This window comes from Trachypithecus francoisi, unplaced genomic scaffold (assembly GCF_009764315.1).
Source record: "Trachypithecus francoisi isolate TF-2019V2 unplaced genomic scaffold, Tfra_2.0 Lachesis_group16, whole genome shotgun sequence".
Classification (NCBI taxonomy): Eukaryota; Metazoa; Chordata; class Mammalia; order Primates; family Cercopithecidae; genus Trachypithecus; species Trachypithecus francoisi.
Window position 1 is genome coordinate 80,451,949 of NW_022681461.1, and position 21,421 is coordinate 80,473,369.

The window sequence follows — 21,421 nt, forward strand, 5'->3', positions numbered from 1 at the left end:
AATACAATAATAAACATCTATAGAATGTTCCATCCAACAACAGCAAAATACACATTCTTCTCTAGTGCACATGAAACATTCTCCAGGATAGACCACATGTTAGGCTGCAAAACAAGTCCTAACAAATTTAATAACATTAAAATCACATCGTGTCATTTTGATCACAACAGTATCAAACTAGAAATCAACAACAGGAATAATTTTGGAAAATTCAAAAATATGTGAAAATTACACAGGATGCTCCATGGCAACCAATGGGTCAAAGAAGAAATCAAAAAGGAAATTTAAAAATATTCTGAAACAAATGACAGTGGAAACAAAACATACCAACACTTACATGATGCAGCAAAAGTAGGTCTAAGAGGGAAGTTTATAGCAATAAATATCCACATTAAAAAAAGAAATATTTCAAATAAATAACTAACATTATGTATCAAGGAAATAAAAAAAAAGAACAAAGAACACTGAAAATTAGCACTAGGAAGGAAAAAATACAGAAATAAATCAAATAGAAAAAACATAGGGGAAAATATCAATCAAACTGAGTTAGTTTTTTGAAAATCCAAACAAAATTGACAAATGCTTAGCTACACTAAGCAAAAAAAGATAGAAGACTTAAATAAAATCAGAAATAAAAGTAGAGACATTTCTTTTTTTTTTTTTTTTTTTGAGACGGAGTCTCACTCTGTCACCCATGCTGGAGTGCACTGGCCAGATCTCAGCTCACTGCAAGCTCCGCCTCCCGGGTTCACATCATTCTCCTGCCTCAGCCTCCCGAGTAGCTGGGACTACAGGCGCCCGCCACCTCGCCCGGCTAGTTTTTTTGTATTTTTTAGTAGAGACGGGGTTTCACTGTGTTAGCCAGGATGGTCTCGATCTCCTGACCTTGTGATCCGCCCGTCTCGGCCTCCCAAAGTGCTGGGATTACAGGCTTGAGCCACCGCGCCCGGCTGGTAGAGACATTTCAACAGACACCAAAGAAATAAAAAGAATAATAAGCCACTACTATGAACAATTACATGCCAACAAACTGGATACCCTAGAGTAAGTGAATAAATTCCTAAAAAGTATAACCAACCAAGATTAAAGCAGGAAGAATTAGAAAGCCCGTACAGGTCAATAACAAATAGAGACTGGAATATAAACTTAAAGTCTCCCAAGGGACTAAAAAGCCCAGAACTAGATGGCTTCACAGCTGACTTTTACCAACTTTCAAAAAAGAAATAATACCAGTATTTCTTAAACTCTTCCAAGGAAATAGAGCTAGAGGGAATGTGTCTAACACATTTTCAGAGGCCAACATCAGCTCATGCCTAATCCAGACAAAGACGCCACAAAAAAAAAAAAAAAAAAAAAAAAAAAGAAAGGAAAAGAAAAGAAAACTACAGGCCAATCTCTCTGATGTAAAAAATATTAGTAAACCAAATTCAAATAGCCAAGATAGGAGAACCACCAAGTGTACATCAACAGATGGCTGTTTATGTTACTATAAAGAAATACAAGAGGCCCAGAGCTGAGCAGAACAGAAATCTACAGAACCCTCCACCACAAATCAAGAGAATATATATTCTTCTCAGTACCATACAGCACTTATTCTAAAATTGACCACACAATTGGAAGTAAAACACTCCTCCGCAAATGTAAAAGAACAGAAATCACAACAAACTGCCTCTCAGACCACAGTGCAATCAAATTAGAACTCAGGATTAAGAAACTCACTGAAAACCGCACAACTACACAGAGACTGAACAACCTGCTCCTGAATGACTACTGGGTAAATAACGAAGTGAAGGCAAAAATAAAGATGTTCTTTGAACAGTCCACGCTCATGGATAGGAAGAATCAATATTATGAAAATGGCCATATGGCCCGAGGTAATTTATAGATTCTATCTATAATTTATATATCAAGCTACCAATGACTTTCTTCAGAGAAAAAACTATTTGAAAGTTCATATGGAACCAAAAAAGAGCCCACATTGCCAAGACAGTCCTAAGCAAAAAGAACAAAACTGGAGGCATCCAGCTACCTGACTTCAAACTATACTACAAGGTTACAGTAACCAAAACAGCATGGTACTGGTATCAAAACAGAGATATAGACCAATGGAACAGAACAGAGGCCTCGGAAATACCACCACACAGCTACAACCATCTGATCTTTGACAAACCTGACAAAAACAAGAAATGGGGAAAGGATTCCCTGTTTAATAAATGGTGCTGGGAAAACTAACTAGCTACATGTAGAAAGCTGAAACTGCATCCCTTCCTTACACCGTATACAAAAATTAATTCAAGATGGATTAGAGACTTAAATGTTAGACCTAAAACCATAAAAATCCTAGAAGAAAACCTAGGCAATACCATCCAGGACACAGGCATGGGCAAAGACTTCATGACTAAAACACCAAAAGCAATGGCAACAAAACCCAAAATAAACAAATGGGATCTAATTAAATTAAAGAGCCTCTGCACAGCAAAAGAAACTACCATCAGAGTGAACAGGCAACCTACAGAATGGGAGAAAATGTTTGCAATCTACCAATCTGACAAAGGGCTAATATCTGGAATCTACAAAGAACTTAAACAAATTTACAAGAAAAAAATCAAACAACTCCATCAAAAAGTGGGCAAAGGATATGAACAGACACTTCTCAAAAGAAGACATTTTTGCAGCCAACAAACACATGAAAAAATGCTTATCATCACTGGTCATCAGAGAAATGCAAATCAAAACCACAATGAGATACCATCTCATACCAGTTAGAACAGGGATCATTAAAAAGTCAGGAATCAACAGGTGCTGGAGAGGATGTGGAGAAATAGGAATACTTTTACACTGTTGCTGGGAGTGTAAACTAGTTCAACCATTGTGGAAGACAGTGTGACGATTCATCAAGGATCTAGAACTAGAAATACCATTTGACCCAGCCATCCCATTACTGGGTATATACCCAAAGGATTATAAATCATGCTACTATAAAGACACATGCACATGTATGTTTATTGCGGCACTATTCACAATTGCAAAGACTTGGAACCAACCCAAATGTCCATCAATAATAGACTGGATAAAGAAAATGTAGCACATATATACCATGGAATACTATGCAGCCATAAAAGAGGATGAGTTCATGTCCTTTGTAGGGACATGGATGAAGCTGGAAACCATCATTCTGAGCAAGCTATCACAAGGACAGAAAACCAAACACTGCATGTTCTCACTCATAGGTGGGAACTGAACAATGAGAACACTTGGACACAGGGCGGGGAACATCACACACTGGGGCCTGTCGTGGGGTAGGGAGAGGGGGGAGGCATAGTATTAAGAGAAAAACCTAATGTAAATGATGAGTTAATGGGTGCAGCACACCAACATGACACATGTATACATATGTAACAAACCTGCACGTGGTGCACATGTACCCTAGAACTTAAAGTATGATAATAAAAAATAAAAAAGATGTTATTTGAAACCAATGAGAACAAAGCTACAATTTACCAGAATCTCTGGGGCACATTTAAAGCAGTTTGTAGAGGGAAATGTATAGCACTAAATGTCCACAAGAGAAAGCAGGAAAGATCTAAAATCAACACCCTAACATCGCAATTAAAAGAACTAGAGAAGCAAGAGCAAACAAATTCAAAAGCTAGCAGAAGGCAAGAAATAACTAAGATCAGAGCAGAACTGAAGAAGATAGAGACACAAAAAATCTTCAAAAAATCAACGAATCCAGGAGCTGTTTTTTCTTTAAAGATAACAAAATAGACCGCTAGCAAGACTAATAAAGAGAGAAGAATCAAATAGATGAAATAAAAAATGATAAAGGGGATATCAACACTGATCCCACAGAAATAGAAATTACCATCAGAGAATACTATAAACACCTCTACTCAAATAAACTAGAAAATCTAGAAGAAATAGATAAATTCCTGGACACATACACCCTCCCAAGACTAAACCAGGAAGAAGTTGAATCTCTGAATAGACCAATAACAGGTTCTGAAATTGAGGCAATAATTAATAGGCAATTAATCAAAAAAAGTCCTGGACCAGACAGATTCACAGCTGAATTCTACTGGAGGTACAAACAGGAGCTAGTACCATTTCTTCTGAAACCATTCCAATCAATAGAAAAAGAAGGAATACTCTCTAACTCATTTTATGAGGCCAGCATCATCCTGATACCAAAGCCTGGCAGAGACACAACAAAAAAAAGACACTTTCAGGCCAGTATCCCTGATGAACGTTGATGCAAAAATCCTCAATAAAATACTGGCAAATCGAATCCAGCAGCACATCAAAAAGTTTATCCACCATGATCAAGTTAGCTTCATCCCTGGGATGTAAGGCTGGTTCAACATACGCAAATCAATAAACGTAATCCATCACATAAACAGAGCCAACGACAAAAACCACATGATTATCTCAATAGATGCAGAAAAGGCCTTAGACAAAATTCAACTAACTTTCATGCTAAAAACTCTCAATAAACTAGGTATTGTTGAAACGTATCTCAAAATAACAAGAGCTATTTATGACAAACCCACAGCCAGTATCATACTGAATGGGCAAAAACTGGAGGCATTCCCTTTGAAAACTGGCACAAGACAAGGATGCCCTCTCTCACCACTCCTATTCAACATAGTTATTGGAAGCTCTGGCCAGGGCAAAGAGGCAAGAGAAAGAAATAAAGCGTATTCAAATAGGAAGAGAGGAAGTCAAACTGTCTTTGCTTGCAGATGACATGATTGTATATTTAGAAAACCCCATCTTCTCAGCCCTTAAGCTGATAAGCAACTTCAGCAAAGTCTCAGGATACAAAACCAATGTGCAAAAATCACAAGCATTCCTATACACCAAGAACAGACAAACAGAGAGCAAAATCATGAATGAACTCCCATTCACAGTTACTACAAAGAGAATAAAACACCTAAGAATCCAACTTACAAGGGATGTGAAGGAACTCTTTAAGGAGAACTACAAACCACTACTCAACAAAATAAAAGAGGACACAACCAAATGAAAGAACATTCCATGCTCATGGATAGGCAGAATCAATATCATGAAAATGGCCATACTGCCCAAGGTAATTTATAGATTCAATGCTATCCCCATCAAGCTACCACTGACTTTCTTCACAGAGTTGGAAAAAACTACTTTAAAGTTTATATGGAACCAAAAAAAAGGGCCTGTACAGCCAAGACAATCTTTTTTTTTTTTTTAACTTTTTTTTTTTATTATTATACTTTAAGTTCTAGGGTACATGTGCATAACGTGCAGGTTTGTTACATATGTATACTGATGCCATGTTGGTGTGCTGCACCCATCAACTCGTCAGCACCCATCAATTCATCATTTATATCATGTATAACTCCCCAGTGCAATCCCTCCCTCCTCCCCCCCTCCCCATGATAGGCCCCAGTGTGTGATGTTCCCCTTCCCGAGTCCAAGTGATCTCATTGTTCAGTTCCCACCTATGAGTGAGAACATGCGGTGTTTGCTTTTCTGTTCTTGTGATAGTTTGCTAAGAATGATGGTTTCCAGCTGCATCCATGTCCCTACAAAGGACGCAAACTCATCCTTTTTGATGGCTGCATAGTATTCCATGGTGTATATGTGCCACATTTTCTTAATCCAGTCTGTCACAGATGGACATTTGGGTTGATTCCAAGTCTTTGCTATTGTGAATAGTGCTGCAATAAACATACGTGTGCATGTGTCTTTGTAGTAGAATAATTATAATCCTTTGGGTATATACCCAGTAGTGGGATGGCTGGGTCATATGGTACATTTAGTTCTAGATCCTTGAGGAATTGCCATACTGTTTTCCATAATGGTTGAACTAGTTTACAATCCCACCAACAGTGTAAAAGTGTTCCTATTTCTCCACATCCTCTCCGAAACCTGTTGTTTCCTGACTTCTTAATGATTGCCATTCTAACTGGTGTGAGATGGTATCTCATTGTGGTTTTGATTTGCATTTCTCTGATGGCGAGTGATGATGAGCATTTTTTCATGTGTCTATTGGCTGTATGAATGTCTTCTTTTGAGAAATGTCTGTTCATATCCTTTCCCCACTTTTTGATGGGGTTGTTTGTTTTTTTCTTGTATATTTGTTTGAGTTCTTTGTAGATTCTGGATATTAGCCCTTTGTCAGATGAGTAGGTTGCAAAAATTTTCTCCCATGCTGTAGGTTGCCTGTCCACTCTGATGGTAGTTTCTTTTGCTGTGCAGAAGCTCTTTAGTTTAATTAGATCCCATTTGTCAATTTTGGCTTTTGCTGCTGTTGCTTTTGGTGTTTTAGACATGAAGTCCTTGCCCATGCCTATGTCCTGAATGGTACTACCTAGATTTTCTTCTAGGGTTTTTATGGTATTAGGTCTAACATTTAAGTCTCTAATCCATTAGCCAAGACAATCTTAAGCAAAAAGAACAAAGCTGGAGGCATCAAGCTACCTGACTTCAAACTATACTATAAGGCTACAGTATGGTACTGGTACCAAAACAGAGTCATAGACCAATGGAACAGAACAGAGACCTCAGAAATAACACCACACAGCTACAACCATCTGATCTTTGACAAACCTGACAAAAAAAAGCAATGGGGAAAGAATTCCCTATTTAATAAATGGTGCTGGGAAAACTGGCTAGCCATAAGTAGAAAGCTGAAACTGCATCCCTTCCTTACATCTTATACAAAAATTAATTCAAGATGGATTAAAGACTGAAATGTTAGACCTAAAACCGTAAAAACCCAAGAAGAAAACCTAGGCAATATCATCCAGGACACAGGCATGGGCAAAGACTTCATGACTAAAACACCAAAAGCAATGGCAACAAAACCCAAAATAAACAAATGGGATCTAATTAAATTAAAGAGCCTCTGCACAGCAAAAGAAACTACCATCAGAGTGAACAGGCAACCTACAGAATAGGAGAAAATGTTTGCAATCTACCAATCTGACAAAGGGCTAATATCTGGAATCTACAAAGAACTTAAACAATTGTACAAGAAAAAAGCAAACAACCCCATCAAAAAGTGGACAAAGGATATGAACAGACACTTCTCAAAAGAAGACATTTAGGCAGCAAACAGACATATGAAAAAATGCTCATTATCACTGGTCATCAGAGAAATGCAAATCAAAACCACAATGAGATACCAGCTCACGCCAGTTAGAACGGCGATCATTAAGAAGTCAGGAAACCACAGATGCTGGAGAGGATGTGGAAAAATAGGAATACTTTTACACTGTTGCTGGGAATGTAAACTAGTTCAACCATTGTGGAAGACAGTGTGGCGATTCCTCAAGGATCTAGAACTAGAAATATCATTTGACCCAGCCATCCCATTACTGGGTATATACCCAAAGGATTATAAATCATGCTACTATAAAGATACATGCACACATTTGTTTATTGCAGCACTATTCACAATAGCAAAGACTTGGAACCAACCCAAATGTCCATCAATAATAGACTGGATAAAGAAAATGTGGCACATCATATACACCATGGAATTCTATGCCGCCATAAAAAAGGATGAGTTCATGTCCTTTACAGTGTCATGGATGAAGCTGTAAGTCATCATTTTCAGCAAACTATCACGAGAACAGAAAACCAAACACTGCATGTTCTCACTCATAAGTGGAAGTTGAACAATGAGAACACACGGACACAGGGAAGGAAGCTTCACACACCGGGGCCTGTTGGGGTTGGGCGGCTGCGGGAGAGATAGTGTTAGGAGAAATACCTAATGTAAATGACAAGTTGATAGGTGCAGCAAACCAACATGGCACATGTATACCTATGTAACAAACCTACATGTTGTGCACATGTACCCTAGAACTTAAAAGTATAATATCAATAATTTAAAAAAAAGAAATACATGAGACTTGGCAATTTATAAAGAAAAGTGGCTTAATTGGCTCACAGTTCTGCAGGAGGTAAAAGCGTGGCACCAAAATCTGCACAGCTTTTAGTGAGAGCCTAAGGAAACTTACAACCATGGCAGAAGACAAAAAGGGAGCACATCACATGGTGAGACTGGGAACAAGAGAATAAGGAGGAAAAGGAACCAGACTTTTAAACAACTAGATCTTGTGAGAACTCAGTGAACAAGAACTCACTTATCACAAGAGGATTGTGCTAAATCATTCATGAGGGATCCACCCTCGTGATCCAATCACCTCTCACCAGCCCCCACCTCCAACATTGGGAATCACATTTCAACATGAGAGCTGGAGGAGACAAACACCAAACCATATCAACAGATGAATGGATAAAGAAACTGTGATATATACAGGTTGAGCATCCCTAATCCAAAAATCTGAAATTCTAAATCTTCTAAAATACAAAACTTTAGGAGTACCACCATGATCAAAAGAAATACTCATTGGAACATTTTGGTCTTCAGGTTTTTGAATTTGGGACGTTCCACCAAGTAAGTATATAATACAAATATTCCAAAATCCAAAAATATCTGAAATCCACAACACTTCTGGTCCCAACCACTTCAAATAAGAGATAGTCACCTTGTATATACAATGGAATACTATTTAGCCTTATAAAGGGAGATCCTGCCATTTGCCACAACATGGATGAATCTAGAGGACACTATGCTGAATGAAATAAATCAGACACAGAAAGAAAATTACTGCATGGTCTCACTTATACATGGGATCTCGGGGAAAGAAAAGTCAAATATACAAGGACAGAGAATAAAACAGCAATTACCAATGGGCAGGGTTGGGGGAGGAAATGCGAAATATAGGTCAATGGATACAAAGGAGCACACATGTAGGATGAACAAGTCTAAAGATCTAATGTATAACACAAGTACTACAGCTAATTATAGTGTAATGTATTCAGGATTTTTGTTAAATGGGTAGACTGTGGCTGCTCTTGCTGCATACATAAAAAATGAGAAACTATGTGAGATGATGGATATGAAGCAGTACAACGTTCTCAGTAGTCTACGAAAAATTGAAAATATAATTGCTGGTACAACCAGTAAAAATAATAATTCAAAGAGGTATAGCTAATAAGCCAACAAGTAAATTAAAGTGGAATTCCTACAAATATTATCTTGGAATCAAGAGAAGGCAAAAAGAAGGACTAGAGGAAACAATAATAAAATCATAGACTTAAATGCAACCATATCCATAATTACGTTACCTGAATACAACTTATATATAGTCATATATTTTATTACCCCAAGTTACAAATTAATTGGACTAAACCCTCCAATTAAAAGGTAGAGATTGCAACAGCCTCCCATAGTACTAGGATTACAGACATGAGCCACTGTACCCGGCCTCTTTCTATTACTTATTTATTTATTTTTTAAGTGAACTGTAAAACAGCCTCAGTCAGATCCTTCAGGAAATATTCCAGAAGAAGGCACTGTTATTATAGGAGATGAAAGCTCCATGTGCATTATTGCCCCTAAGACCTTCAAGTGGGACAAGATGTGGAGGTGGAAGATGATGATATGGAAGATCCTGACCCTGTGTAGGCCGAGGCTAATGTGTGTGTTTGTGTCTTCATTTTTAACAAAAAAAATTTAAACAGTAAAAAACAAATAAATCTTAAAAATAGAAAAACACTTATAGAGTAAGAATACAAAGAAAGAAAATATTTTTTTACAACTGTATAATGTGTTTGTGTTTAAGCTAAGTGTTACTATGAAAGCTTTAAAAAGTTTTTAAAAATTTAAAGTTTCTCAAGTAAAAATATTACAGTTAGGTAGAAGGAATAAGATCTAGTATTTGGTAGCATAATAGTACAATATAGTTAGCAATAATTTACTGTACGTTTCAAAATAACTAAAAGAGTGGAATCAGAAGGTTCCTAATACAAAGAAATGATAAATGCTTGAAGTGATGGATATCCCAATTACCCTGATGTCATTACACACTGTATGCCTGGTTGAAAATATCACATGTACCCCATAAATATGTACAATTATGTATCCATAATACTTAAAAATAAAAAATTTTAAAAATAAAGGGAATTTTTTAAAAAAGTTACAGTAAGATAAGGTTAGTTTATTATTAAAGAAAAAATTTTTCTATACATTTAGTGTTGCCTAAGTGTACAGTGTTTATAAAGTCTACAGTAGTGTATACTAATGTCCTAGGTCTTCACTTACCATTTGCTCAATGGCTCACAGAGAGCAACTTCCAGTCCTGCCACCTTCATTCTTCGTAAGTACCCTCTACAGGTGTATCATTTTTTATCTTTCAGACCATATTTTTACCACACCTTTTCTGTTTAGATATGTTTAGATACACAAATACCTACCACTATGTTACAATTGTCAATAGTATTCACTACGGTAACATGCTGTAAAGGTTTGTAGCCTAAGAGAAATGGGCTATACCATATAGCCTAGGTGTGTAGTAGGCTATACCATATAGGTTTGTGTAAGTACACCTGATAACATTCACACAATGATGAAATGTTCTTAGAACATATCTCCATTGTTAAGCAACACATGACCATATACATAAACACACACCATCATAATGAACCAATGATCTATCTCACTTGACCCAGTTGTTGATAATTCATACAGTCATCTAGTATGTATTATCTACTATGTGCTAGGTGCTTGGGACACAAGAGCACTCAAAAGAGACAAAAATCTCTGCCCCTGGCATTTTATATTCTCTGAAAGGTGGGGAGAGGAGCCAAGGGGAGGAGAGAATAAATATAACGATTAAGTAAATTATATAACACGTTAGAAGATGATAAATGTTGTAGAAAAAAGTAAAATAGAAGGAGGTGTTGCAATTTTAAGCAGGGTAGTCCTCACTGAGAAGGAAGCATTGAGAAAATACTTTGAGCAAAGTAGGTAACGGAGCTAGCGATCTAAGAAAAATCATTCTAGGTAGTGATAAAAGCTAGTGCTAAACCAGACCACACTTGACTTGCTCAAGCATGGAATAAAGTGAGCAAGGGAGATAATACCAAGAGATGAAATCAAAGCAAACTGGAAAGGAGGAAAGGCACATTTGGAGGTCCTAATAGGCCATTTGGAGGAGTCAATGCAAGGTTTCTGAACAAAGTAGAAACATAATTTCATTTTGGTTATAAAAGCCCAAAAAAATGTTTTACGGAAGGTGTTTCAAGGCATATAATCAAAATGAGAAAAATCTCCCCTGAATATCAAGAATACCTTATTTATAACTTATCATTAATCAAAGCCTCCTTTGTTCTATTTCTAAACTACTTCATTCAAACTTAAAGGGGTATTTTCCAAGTTAAATATCCCGAAATTTGTTAGTTCACACAAATGTACTTCATCACTTGTACTGCCTTTTGACCTTTTTTTTGAGACAGAGTCTCGCTCTGTCACCCAGGCTGGAATGCAGTGGTACGATCTCGGCTCACTGCAACCTCCACCTCCCAGGTTCAAGTGATTCTCGTGCCTCAGCCTCCTGAGTAGCTGGGATTATATACCCATTATAGCTGGGTATATGCCATCATGCCCAGTAAGTTTTTGTATTTTTAGTAGAGACGGGGTTTCACCATGTTGCCCAGGTTGGTGTCGAACTCCTGAGCTCAGGCGATCCGTCTGCCTTGGCCTCCCAAAGTGCTAGGATTACAGGCATGTGCCACTGTGCCCAGCCCTCAATCTTCATTTTTAATTCATTATAATCTATTTTTAATCCAATTTAAATTAGAAAATGAGCTTATTTTTACATGAAGTCTTTCCTCACCTTGCTTCTTATAGCCACCATTCTCTAAGTCTTTTCCTTCTTGAATTATGGGAACAGTAACTATATTTCGCTACTTCATTTTTAGGTACATCAGAAACGTATCTGTGACTTAAGACTGAGTCTGGGCCAGGCGCAGTGGTGAAACCCCATCTCTACTAAAAACACAAAAATTAGCTGGGCGTAGTGGGGCATGCCCATGATCCCAGCTACTTAGGAGGCTGAGGCAGGAGAACTGCCTGAACCTGGGAGGCGGAGGTTGCAGTGAGCCAAGACCACGCCATTGCACTCTGGCCTGGAGTGTGAAACTCCGACTCAAAAAAAAAAAAAGACTGAGTCCAGCCAGGCACAGTGGTTCATGCCTGTAATCCCTGACCCTTGGGAGGCCAAGGAAGGAAGATCACTTGAGGCAAAAGTTAAGACCAGCCTGGGCAACATAGCAAGACCCCATCTCTACAAAAATAAAAATACTGGCTGGGTGTGGTGCTTCACATCTGTAATCCCAGCACTTTTGGAGGCCAAGGCACAAGGATCGCTTGAGCCCAGGAATTCAAGACCAGCCAAGGCAACATAGTGAGATGAGACCCTTTATCCTAATTTTAAAAAGTAGCAAGGCATGGTGGCAGATGCCTGTAGTCCCAACTACTCAGGAGGCTGAGGTGGAAGGATCACTTGAACCTAAGAGATCAAGACTGCAGTGACATACCACTGCACTTCAGCCTGGGTGACAGAATAAGACCCTGTCTTAAAAAAAAAAAAAATACAAATACAAAAATTAGCCAGGCATGATAGCACACACCTGTAGTCCCAACTAGTAATACTTGGGAGGCTGAAGTGGGAGGATTGCTGGAGCCTAAGAGGTCTAGGCTGCAGTGAGCTATGACTACACGATTGCACTCCAGCCTGAACAACAGAAAGAGAATCTGTCTCTTTAAAAAATTAATAAATAAGACTAAGTCAGTGTCTTCAGAGAACAGATTATCTTAAATAGATGCAAAAGGCAGTTTGTATCACACAATGGGTTATTTCTATAATCTTTCTCTTATTTTTATCTGTAATTAAGCCCAACTGACATTTTTTAAAGCCACTCAAAGGACTTTATAATGTATTGATTTGAGCCCATAAACTTGACATTTTACTATCAGAACTATGCATATAGCCTGAAATCTGGATGATGTCATAGTCATGAATGAAAATGCCAAGAGCCTATCACCTATTCATTTCCATCCAGAGAAGTCTATTCCTACATAGCTTTCACTTCATAAATATATACTCTTCCCACAATTCTACTATCATCTAGAGGTTTTTGTTTGGTTTTGTTTTCTAAAGAGAGAAACCCACAGAGAAGGAAAACATATATTTTAAACTACATTTAAGAAAGCAGACTTTTTAAAAGAATAAAATTTGCTAGTTCTCTTCCCATTATCATTACTATTTATTTTTTCAGCTATTTTCCACCCACATTTAAAGTCCCTAAAATGTTCTTAAAAAGAAATTTGGTGGCCTGGCACGGTGGCTCAAGCCTGTAATCCCAGCACTTTGGGAGGCTGAGACGGGCAGATCACGAGGTCAGGAGATCGAGACCGTCCTGGCTAACACGGTGAAACCCTCTCTACTAAAAATACAAAAAAACTAGCCGGGCGCGGTGGCGGGCGTCTGTAGTCCCAGCTACTCGGGAGGCTGAAGCAGGAAAACGGCGTGAACCCGGGAGGCGGAGCTTGCAGTGAGTGGAAATCGCGCCACTACACTCCAGCCTGGGCGACAGAGCGACTCCATCTCAAAAAAAAAAAAAAAAAAGAAATGTGGTAAGATCTAAGGATAAACATCTAGGTCTCAGTATAATTTATACCAACTTACTATGACATCTTCAGCCATTCATCACCTTCTGGTTTCCAATCTCCTTTTATCAACCTCTCAAAATTCGTTATAATGGTACCACCTGCACCTAAAAATATGAAAATAAAACAAAAATATTTAGCCAAATTTTCTTGAAAAACATATTTAAAGGGAGCCATAATTCTATCACCTGATAAAAAAAATTCCAAGAGGATTCCCAAAATATAATTATTGGGAAGAAGAAAAAAGTTGCCTTGTATATTTAGGGTACTAAAACAACTGCAATTCTTCTCTTTCACCAGCATGGCAACTGTCTATTGTACTGTAATTAAGGTCAAAACTGGGGCCTTGGGCACAAAGATATGGTTAGAGGTTTGTTTCAGAACTGAAAAATAAAATCCTCTGCTTTATACATTTCCTTTCCTGATATGACCAGTTTTAGGTGCAGTATATCGTAAAAATAAGTTAGAGAGTTGTGTTCAATTCCTACATACAAAACAAAAAGGCAAGTGATGCAAAGTTCAGTGATTATGAACCCACAGTCAATCATATTTACTATTCCTAGTAATTCTGAATGAAAAAAACACAGAAAAGACAGAGCAGTATTTTTTGTTCACATGTACCACATAATTTCTTATGTAAACTTATTTTATTTACAGTGGCACTATACTTTAATTAACTATAAATCTTTCTGGTTCTGGGGATCTTAAACCAATCATAAAAATTTTCTATCATAAGATGGTCTCAAAATAATGGCTTATGACTAGTACTAGTTTTGAATTTACTAGCCAACAGAAACAAGGTTTTTACCTTCCAAAAAGTCTCTGTTATTAAAGCATGTGATCCATTAATGTAACTAGAGAACTGTTCAGTAATGGTATTAATAACACACCAATAAGAGAATATTTATGAACACATATTGTTAATATTACCTCGGGCCCATCCAATAGCTATCATGACTATCCAGCCATTTTTGTAATAGCTATTAGCATGTGTGACTCCACCTACTATTTTCCAAGTTCTGGTCACTTCCTTCATTCCTGAAGCCAGCAGTTGAACAGGTAGATATGAATAGCCCTGGGAAACTAGGTCATACGGGCAAAAAAATGTAATATACCTGAAAATAAAATGTACACATTTTAATATATAAATGGAATCAGAAGAACAGAAATTAAAATCCAACCTAACAGCAGTAACAATTTGGCAAAACACAACAAATGAAATTTTCCATATAAACATTTAACTTGATTTCAATAAAAGCACAACTTGGGTAGGGAGTCAATTTTTTAAATCACATGAAACATATGTCATCTGCCAAAAAGTCATGATCAGAGGCAAATGTAAATTGTGGACTTCTGAATACTTTATAGATATATGAAATATTTAGTGAGTTCTTAATTTGTGCCTATATTGTTCTAGAAGCTAAGTGCTGAATCCAGTAACAAAACAAATGTATAATCATTTCCAGGGGTAGGGACTCCTACACAGTGTCTTTGTCCTCTGGGAAAATGAATTAGAGAAAGGGCCCTTTGGTAACAGCAAGGGCTACATTTCAATCCCAACTAACATATTCACCTGTGCCCCACTGTGCAGGACATAAACTACAATCTATACAAAGGTACATGATGGCTCACAAGAAGGCAGATTAATATTAAGGAAAAATACATTTCTATACAACCGAAAGAATATGAAGCTTGTTCTTTAATTTAGTTCACTAAGCTTAAGTTTTAACAAAATTAAATTGTGATTAAAAATAATTCATCCCATCTCTGGTAAATTATTTTTTTAAACTTAATTTGTTCTAAGCATCTGTTCAAATACTAGCAGTAAGATCTATCGGAAAACATAATGCTTTTTTCTCGCCATTCTCCAAATACTCTGGCAGACAATTTTGTGCTTAAAGTAGAACATATCTTCTTTCTAATGGGATGAATAAAAGACATGGCATAAAAGAATATCATATCTCTTTTAAAAGAAGCTATTAATCCTATTGTAATTCATGATTTATAAAGTCAGAATTCTTCAATGTTCATGAAATATGGAATGCTTGCCAAAATACTGCTTCAGCGACTAAATAAAAAGATACAATAGTCTGTTTAGCCTAAAGCACCCTTTCTTCTTCATCTCCACTTACCAATTCCTTCCTATTCTTCAAGGTGCCACTCACATATTACCATAGTCATTGACTTTGGGATTCTTGTTTTATTTCATCATCTCAGCTGAGACCACATTCTGATGGCTCTGTAAAACTAAACCAATTGGTTCCTATGCCTAAAAATAGCTCTTTATACATTTTTCTTTATAGTATAAAATAAAGGCTATAATGCTCATAATGAACTATAGTAGTTCTCAGATGACAGGAATCATTCATGTTACCCTCTAACCTAAAACTCAGCATGATGAAAAGTAGCCCTGAATTAAATCATTTACTAGCAATCAATCTAGAGACAAAATACAAAATATAGCAAATCAAAGCATTAGTTGATAATTAAAAAGTTTGAGAAAAAAGAATAAACTATCTGAGAGTAGTAAAAAGATTTCTGAAAACCATTTGTATGGCTTTAAAATTTTACATGCTCATATAAGAATTTTAAAAACAACCAGTATGATTTAAAATTTTTACACATTCATAGAAAATTTGAAAGTCTCTGTATACTTCTCTTTGAATATAGAACTAATTTCTAAGAAGTTGGTTAGGTAATGGGGAAAGTATACACATTTAATTTTTAAATGTATTTTTAATAAAACAAAAATATTTTTGTATCTATTACAGATTACATTAAGAAAGGGGGATTTGTTTTCACCTTAGCAGTAATTAGCACCCAAAAGTAAAATATTCAAAAAACAATCAAAAGAATATTACAAATGACCTTTCATTCTGTAAACTAAGCCTGACTTTAACGTGAGTTAAAAACTTATACTATTACAATAGGAATATTGGACTTTTATATTCAACTATGTGACATCATAGCATAACACAAAAAAATGTGCAATTATTGCAACTCTTCTATTTAATCAGATCTTTCTAAAGCACAACTACAATAAGCTAACATTTTAAATAAAAAAAACTATTTTCATTTGAGAGTTAAGTAGCCACAGGGCAAAAGAACAATTGTTTATTGTGCTCAGTAGACTTATAAGTAAACATATCAGACTAATGGCACCCTCAACAACCATTCCTGCTCTCTAACAAATTAGCTTTTTAAAATTCTTTTAATAGATCCCTCAACCAACACTTATTAGGTAATAACCTTGTAACCCCTTCTGTAAACATAATTTCACCTTTAACTAAAATTATCACATGTAAGGTAACTTTAACTTGTAAAGTGCCTAAAGAAAACGCATCGGAAAAAGAGAGAAGAAGTGGAATGAGAAAACAATTGATTTCTCATACATTTAACTTGGAGAGGTTAAGTTAATAGAGAGAAAAAAGTAACGAAAGCATAAAAGTCTCAAACGGGATACAAACAAGATCCTAGGCCACTAACAAATGAAATCTCAACCAGTTTAAGAAAAAATGAGAGTAGAATTTAGGTTAATATAAAAAGTTAGGCAGAGAGAAGCTTCCCAGGCTTAGTCACTGAGAACTCTGTTTTCACTCTACTATCAATTCCACTCCTCTATGGAAGACAGTATCACTTAACTAAGACAAAACACAATGATAAATTAAATATAGTTCATGTTAGTCCAATATGACAGCTTTGTTCTTGCTCTTATCACCCCAACAAATTGCCAATTTTTTGTACATGCTTTGAAAAATACAGACAGAATGACACCCATAAAATGATACCTTTTTGTTGTATTTTTCCTCATCTAAATGTAGTCTCGGTTACACAAATGTGCCATATATAAGTAATTGATACTTGCAATTTTAAGAAAAATGTACTAGGAAACAAAAATAAACATACTAAAAAATTATAAAATATTTATTTCCCCCGGAAACAGCTTTTCAAAACAAATAAAACCTATGAAAGTGTACACTGTCTTCCAAACAATACTATGACATACCAAGTTATTGTTTCTCTTTGCCAGTAGATGGTGCTGATTTCCAGATATATATACACTATGAGCTACTGTACTAAAGATTACCTTGCTTGCTTGTTTAAAAACATTTCTAACATCATTTTATCTCTCAAATTAAAATCAAATGGGCCAGGCACGGTGGCTCATGCCTGTAATCTCAGCACTTTGGGAGGCCAAGGCAGCCGGATCATAGGTCAGGAGTTCAAGACCAGCCTGACAAAACATAGAGAAACCCCATCTCTACTAAACAATACAAAAATCAGCCAGCATGGCAGCGGGTGCTTATAATCTCAGCTACTTGGGAGGCTGAGGCAGGAGAATCACTTGAACCCAGGAGGCAGAGGTTGCAGTGAGCCGAGATCGTGCCATTGCACTCCAGCCTGGACAACAAGAGTAAGACCCGTCTCAAAAAAAAAAAAAAAAAACACCTCAAATGAAGCAAAGATTACAAATTTGTTCTAAATATGAAAACTTTACAAAAGAAAATAGTAAAATACACTATGTCTTTAAGCCATACATTTTTTATATTTAAGGATCTCTGAAGACAAAGATAACATTCCTGTTTCCAGAGCACAAAACAATATACTGTGTAAGTAAAGATTAAAGGACTAGATACCCCAGGTTGGAATCCCAGCTTCAACTACTCAGTAACTGTGACACCTCAGGCAAGTTATTAACCCCTCCATGTCTCAATTATATGCTTTTTAACATGTAATTGAATAAAATAATACCTACGTCACAGGGTTCTTGTCAGGTTTAAGTGAGATAATGTAAGTAAAACACTTAGAAAACTGAGACACATTGTGCACACGTACCCTAGAACTTAAAGTATAATAATAATAAAAATAAAACATGAAAAAAAAGAAAACTGAGACACAGTAAATGCTGTGTAAGTACTTGCTATTATTGTAGTTTTGTAATGCCTAACAAAATACCTAGAACCAATAAAACTGCCATCAACAAAAGAATAAAATACAGATATTAATACAATGGACTATACAGCAGGGGGAAGGTATGTTCTATAGCTACATACAAACATACAGATGAATCTTAGTAACATAATATTGAATACAAATCTTAGCTTTTTTTATGTAGTTTTAGCATGTTTATATCCATAAACAATATAGTTGTTAAAAGTTTTATAAATAGAATCATATGTATTTTTCTGTTTAAGCTCTATTCCTGAGATTTATTCTTATTGTGTATGGTTATAATTACTAATTTTCACCAGTATTTACTGTAACAGAATTAATGTGCCATAATTTATCCATTCATTTCTCTGCTGACAGAGTTGTTCCTAGTTTTCCCTATTATAAACAGTGTTTCTAAAAACATTCTTGCATATATCTGTACATAAGCGACATTTTCTCTTGTTTTATGCCTAAGAGATTTATTTTAGGAAAGTGATTCTTTTTTTTTTTTTTTTTCCGAGACGGAGTCTCGCTCTGTTGCCCAGGCTGGAGTGCAGTGGTACGATCTCAGCTCACTGCAAGCTCCACCTCCCGGGTTCATGCCATTCTCCTGCCTCAGCCTCCCGAGTAGCTGGGACTACAGGCGCCCGCCACCTCGCCCAGCTAGTTTTTTGTATTTTTTTAGTAGAGATGGGGTTTAACCATGTTAGCCAGGATGGTCTCGATCTCCTGACCTTGTGATCCGCCCGTCTCAGCCTCCCAAAGTGCTGGGATTACAGGCTTAAGCCACCGCGCCCGCCAGAAAGTGATTCTTAAACTCTATTGGATAATGCCATTATATTAATATCCATATTTTTTCTTCTGTGGATGAGCATTTTTATTGCTTCTAGTTATTTCACTGGACATCACAAAGTTGAAGATAACCTCTGAAGGTGGAAGAAAAGAGATGGAATGGGAGGAGACCACAGAAGGGACATAAAAACTAATGGTAAGGGTTCTGAGAAGATGGTAGTGGCTGCATACATTCTGATCTCTTCAAATTCCCATAAAAACACACAGAGAAATACGACAGGAAAACCAAAATCCCTTGCACAATAGTTGACTCTTGAACAACAAGGAGGTTAGGGATGCCAACCCCTATGCAGTCAACAATCCACACATAACTTCTGACTCCCCAAAATCTGACTATTAATACCTTACTGTTGACCAGAAGCCTTACCAATAATATGAACAGGTGATTAACATATATTTTTTATATTATATGTACAACTTTTTCACTGTCACCTATCTGTCCCAGATGTATTCTTATAATTAAGCCACAAAAAATGTTATTAAGAAAATTTTAAGAGGTAATGTATTTATTATTCATTAAGTAGAAGTGGATCATCATAAAAGTCTCCATTCTTCTTCATCTTCACAAAGAGTAGGCTGATGAGGAGGAGGGGTTGGTCTTGCTATCTCAGGGGTGGCAGAGGCAGAAGAAAATCTGCACATAAATGGATCCACACAGTTCAAATTCATGTTGTTCAAGGGTCAACTGTACTTACAACAAAACTATGTAACAAGATATCCCCTCAAATCCCAAAATGCAAGTGGGTAGAGAAAAATCACCAACATCCACAACACTGTACTACTTGGCAGAAAGAAGAAAGCAACAAGGTGGCAACTGATGAACTTAAGACCAAAATAATACCAAAACAGCTAATGGATATTCACTGGAAAGCAGAGCAGACTAATTTGGAAACACACACAAACACACACACACACAAATACTACAACTGACAGGGGTTCTGGCATCTCTAATACCAGATAAGACAAAGAGCCCATGAAAAGAAGTTCTGAAAGGGTTGGAACAATTTAGTACCTCTGAGCTTCAAGCTTTTGAAACTGATCCACCAGGGCTCTCTTCTATAACAAGCCCCACATTGAGAAGAAACTGAGAAGAATCGAACCTGAGCTCCCCACACTGAGAAGAAACTGGGAAGAATCAAACCTGAGAATAGAAGAAAGAAAAGGCCCAGACCAAGCCAAGGAAGGTAAAGAGACCCAAGAAATATCAAAAAACAGGTCCACATCTTTTGAACACTACATAAAAACAAAAGCAGGAGCTCTGTGAAGTCAAAAAAATATTTCCACCACATTCTACAAGTTTATGAAAGCCAATTTCATATAAAAATGACCAAAAGTATCAAGATCAAATCCTACACAAAGTTATTACAAGAAAAAAATAAGCAGAATAAATCCCTACAGACAATGTAAGCACTCAGGAAAATGTGCCCACAAAACAGATCAAAACTGTAAACTATTTCAAAACAAGCTAAAGACATTAAGAAAGTCATATAAGACATAAAAGAACACACATAAGAATAAGCAAAACTGAGAACCAAAGATTCAACACTCAGGAGAAAAAAAGAGAGAAAAGAAAAAAAAAATCATTTCCAAAATAAAAAACAAACCAGAAAACACAAAGAGAAATAAACATAACAGACAGTGTCTTCAAAGAAACAGCAGGTGAAAAGAGAAAAACAGATGAAAAGCAGGTTAATTTTTTTAGAAATACAGATTTTTTAAAAATCCTTGAAGAAAGGCAAAGAAGAGCCAATATACCAACAATAAGAGTTGGTAACCAATGCAAAGGAAGAATACAAATACTAGTATTACTTTCCCAATTAAAAAAAAAAAGTGTAGGTACCAAAAAGAACACACCATGTACAAGAGAATACTGTTGCACAACAACCAACACCAAGATATTTTATTTAAATGACTGGACTTTAATGAAAAAATAAATCTTTACGGATCTAGAAAAAAAAATCTTAAAAGAGAAAGAAAATTAAAAGATCACCAGACTTTCACAGCAGTGCTTTAAGCCAGAAGAAAATGGAGTAATATATATTGAAAATGACAGTGTAAAATAGTACATTTATT

At 36.3% G+C, this 21,421-nt stretch overlaps 1 protein-coding gene across 3 annotated transcripts in view; it reads right to left on the bottom strand.

Moving 5' to 3' along the window:
* Positions 1-21,421, bottom strand: part of TMEM38B (transmembrane protein 38B) — an 83,281-nt gene that overhangs the window by 37,873 nt on the left and 23,987 nt on the right. For all 3 annotated transcript variants that reach the window (XR_004443627.1, XM_033237897.1, XM_033237896.1), the window contains 2 exons: positions 14,495-14,679; positions 13,584-13,671 (listed from right to left, as the gene is read on the bottom strand). Coding sequence is in view for 2 of the 3 variants with exons in the window: in XM_033237897.1 (XP_033093788.1) it covers positions 13,584-13,671; positions 14,495-14,679 (273 nt within the window). In the remaining variant the exon portion in view is untranslated. The remainder of the gene's footprint in view (positions 1-13,583; positions 13,672-14,494; positions 14,680-21,421) is intronic.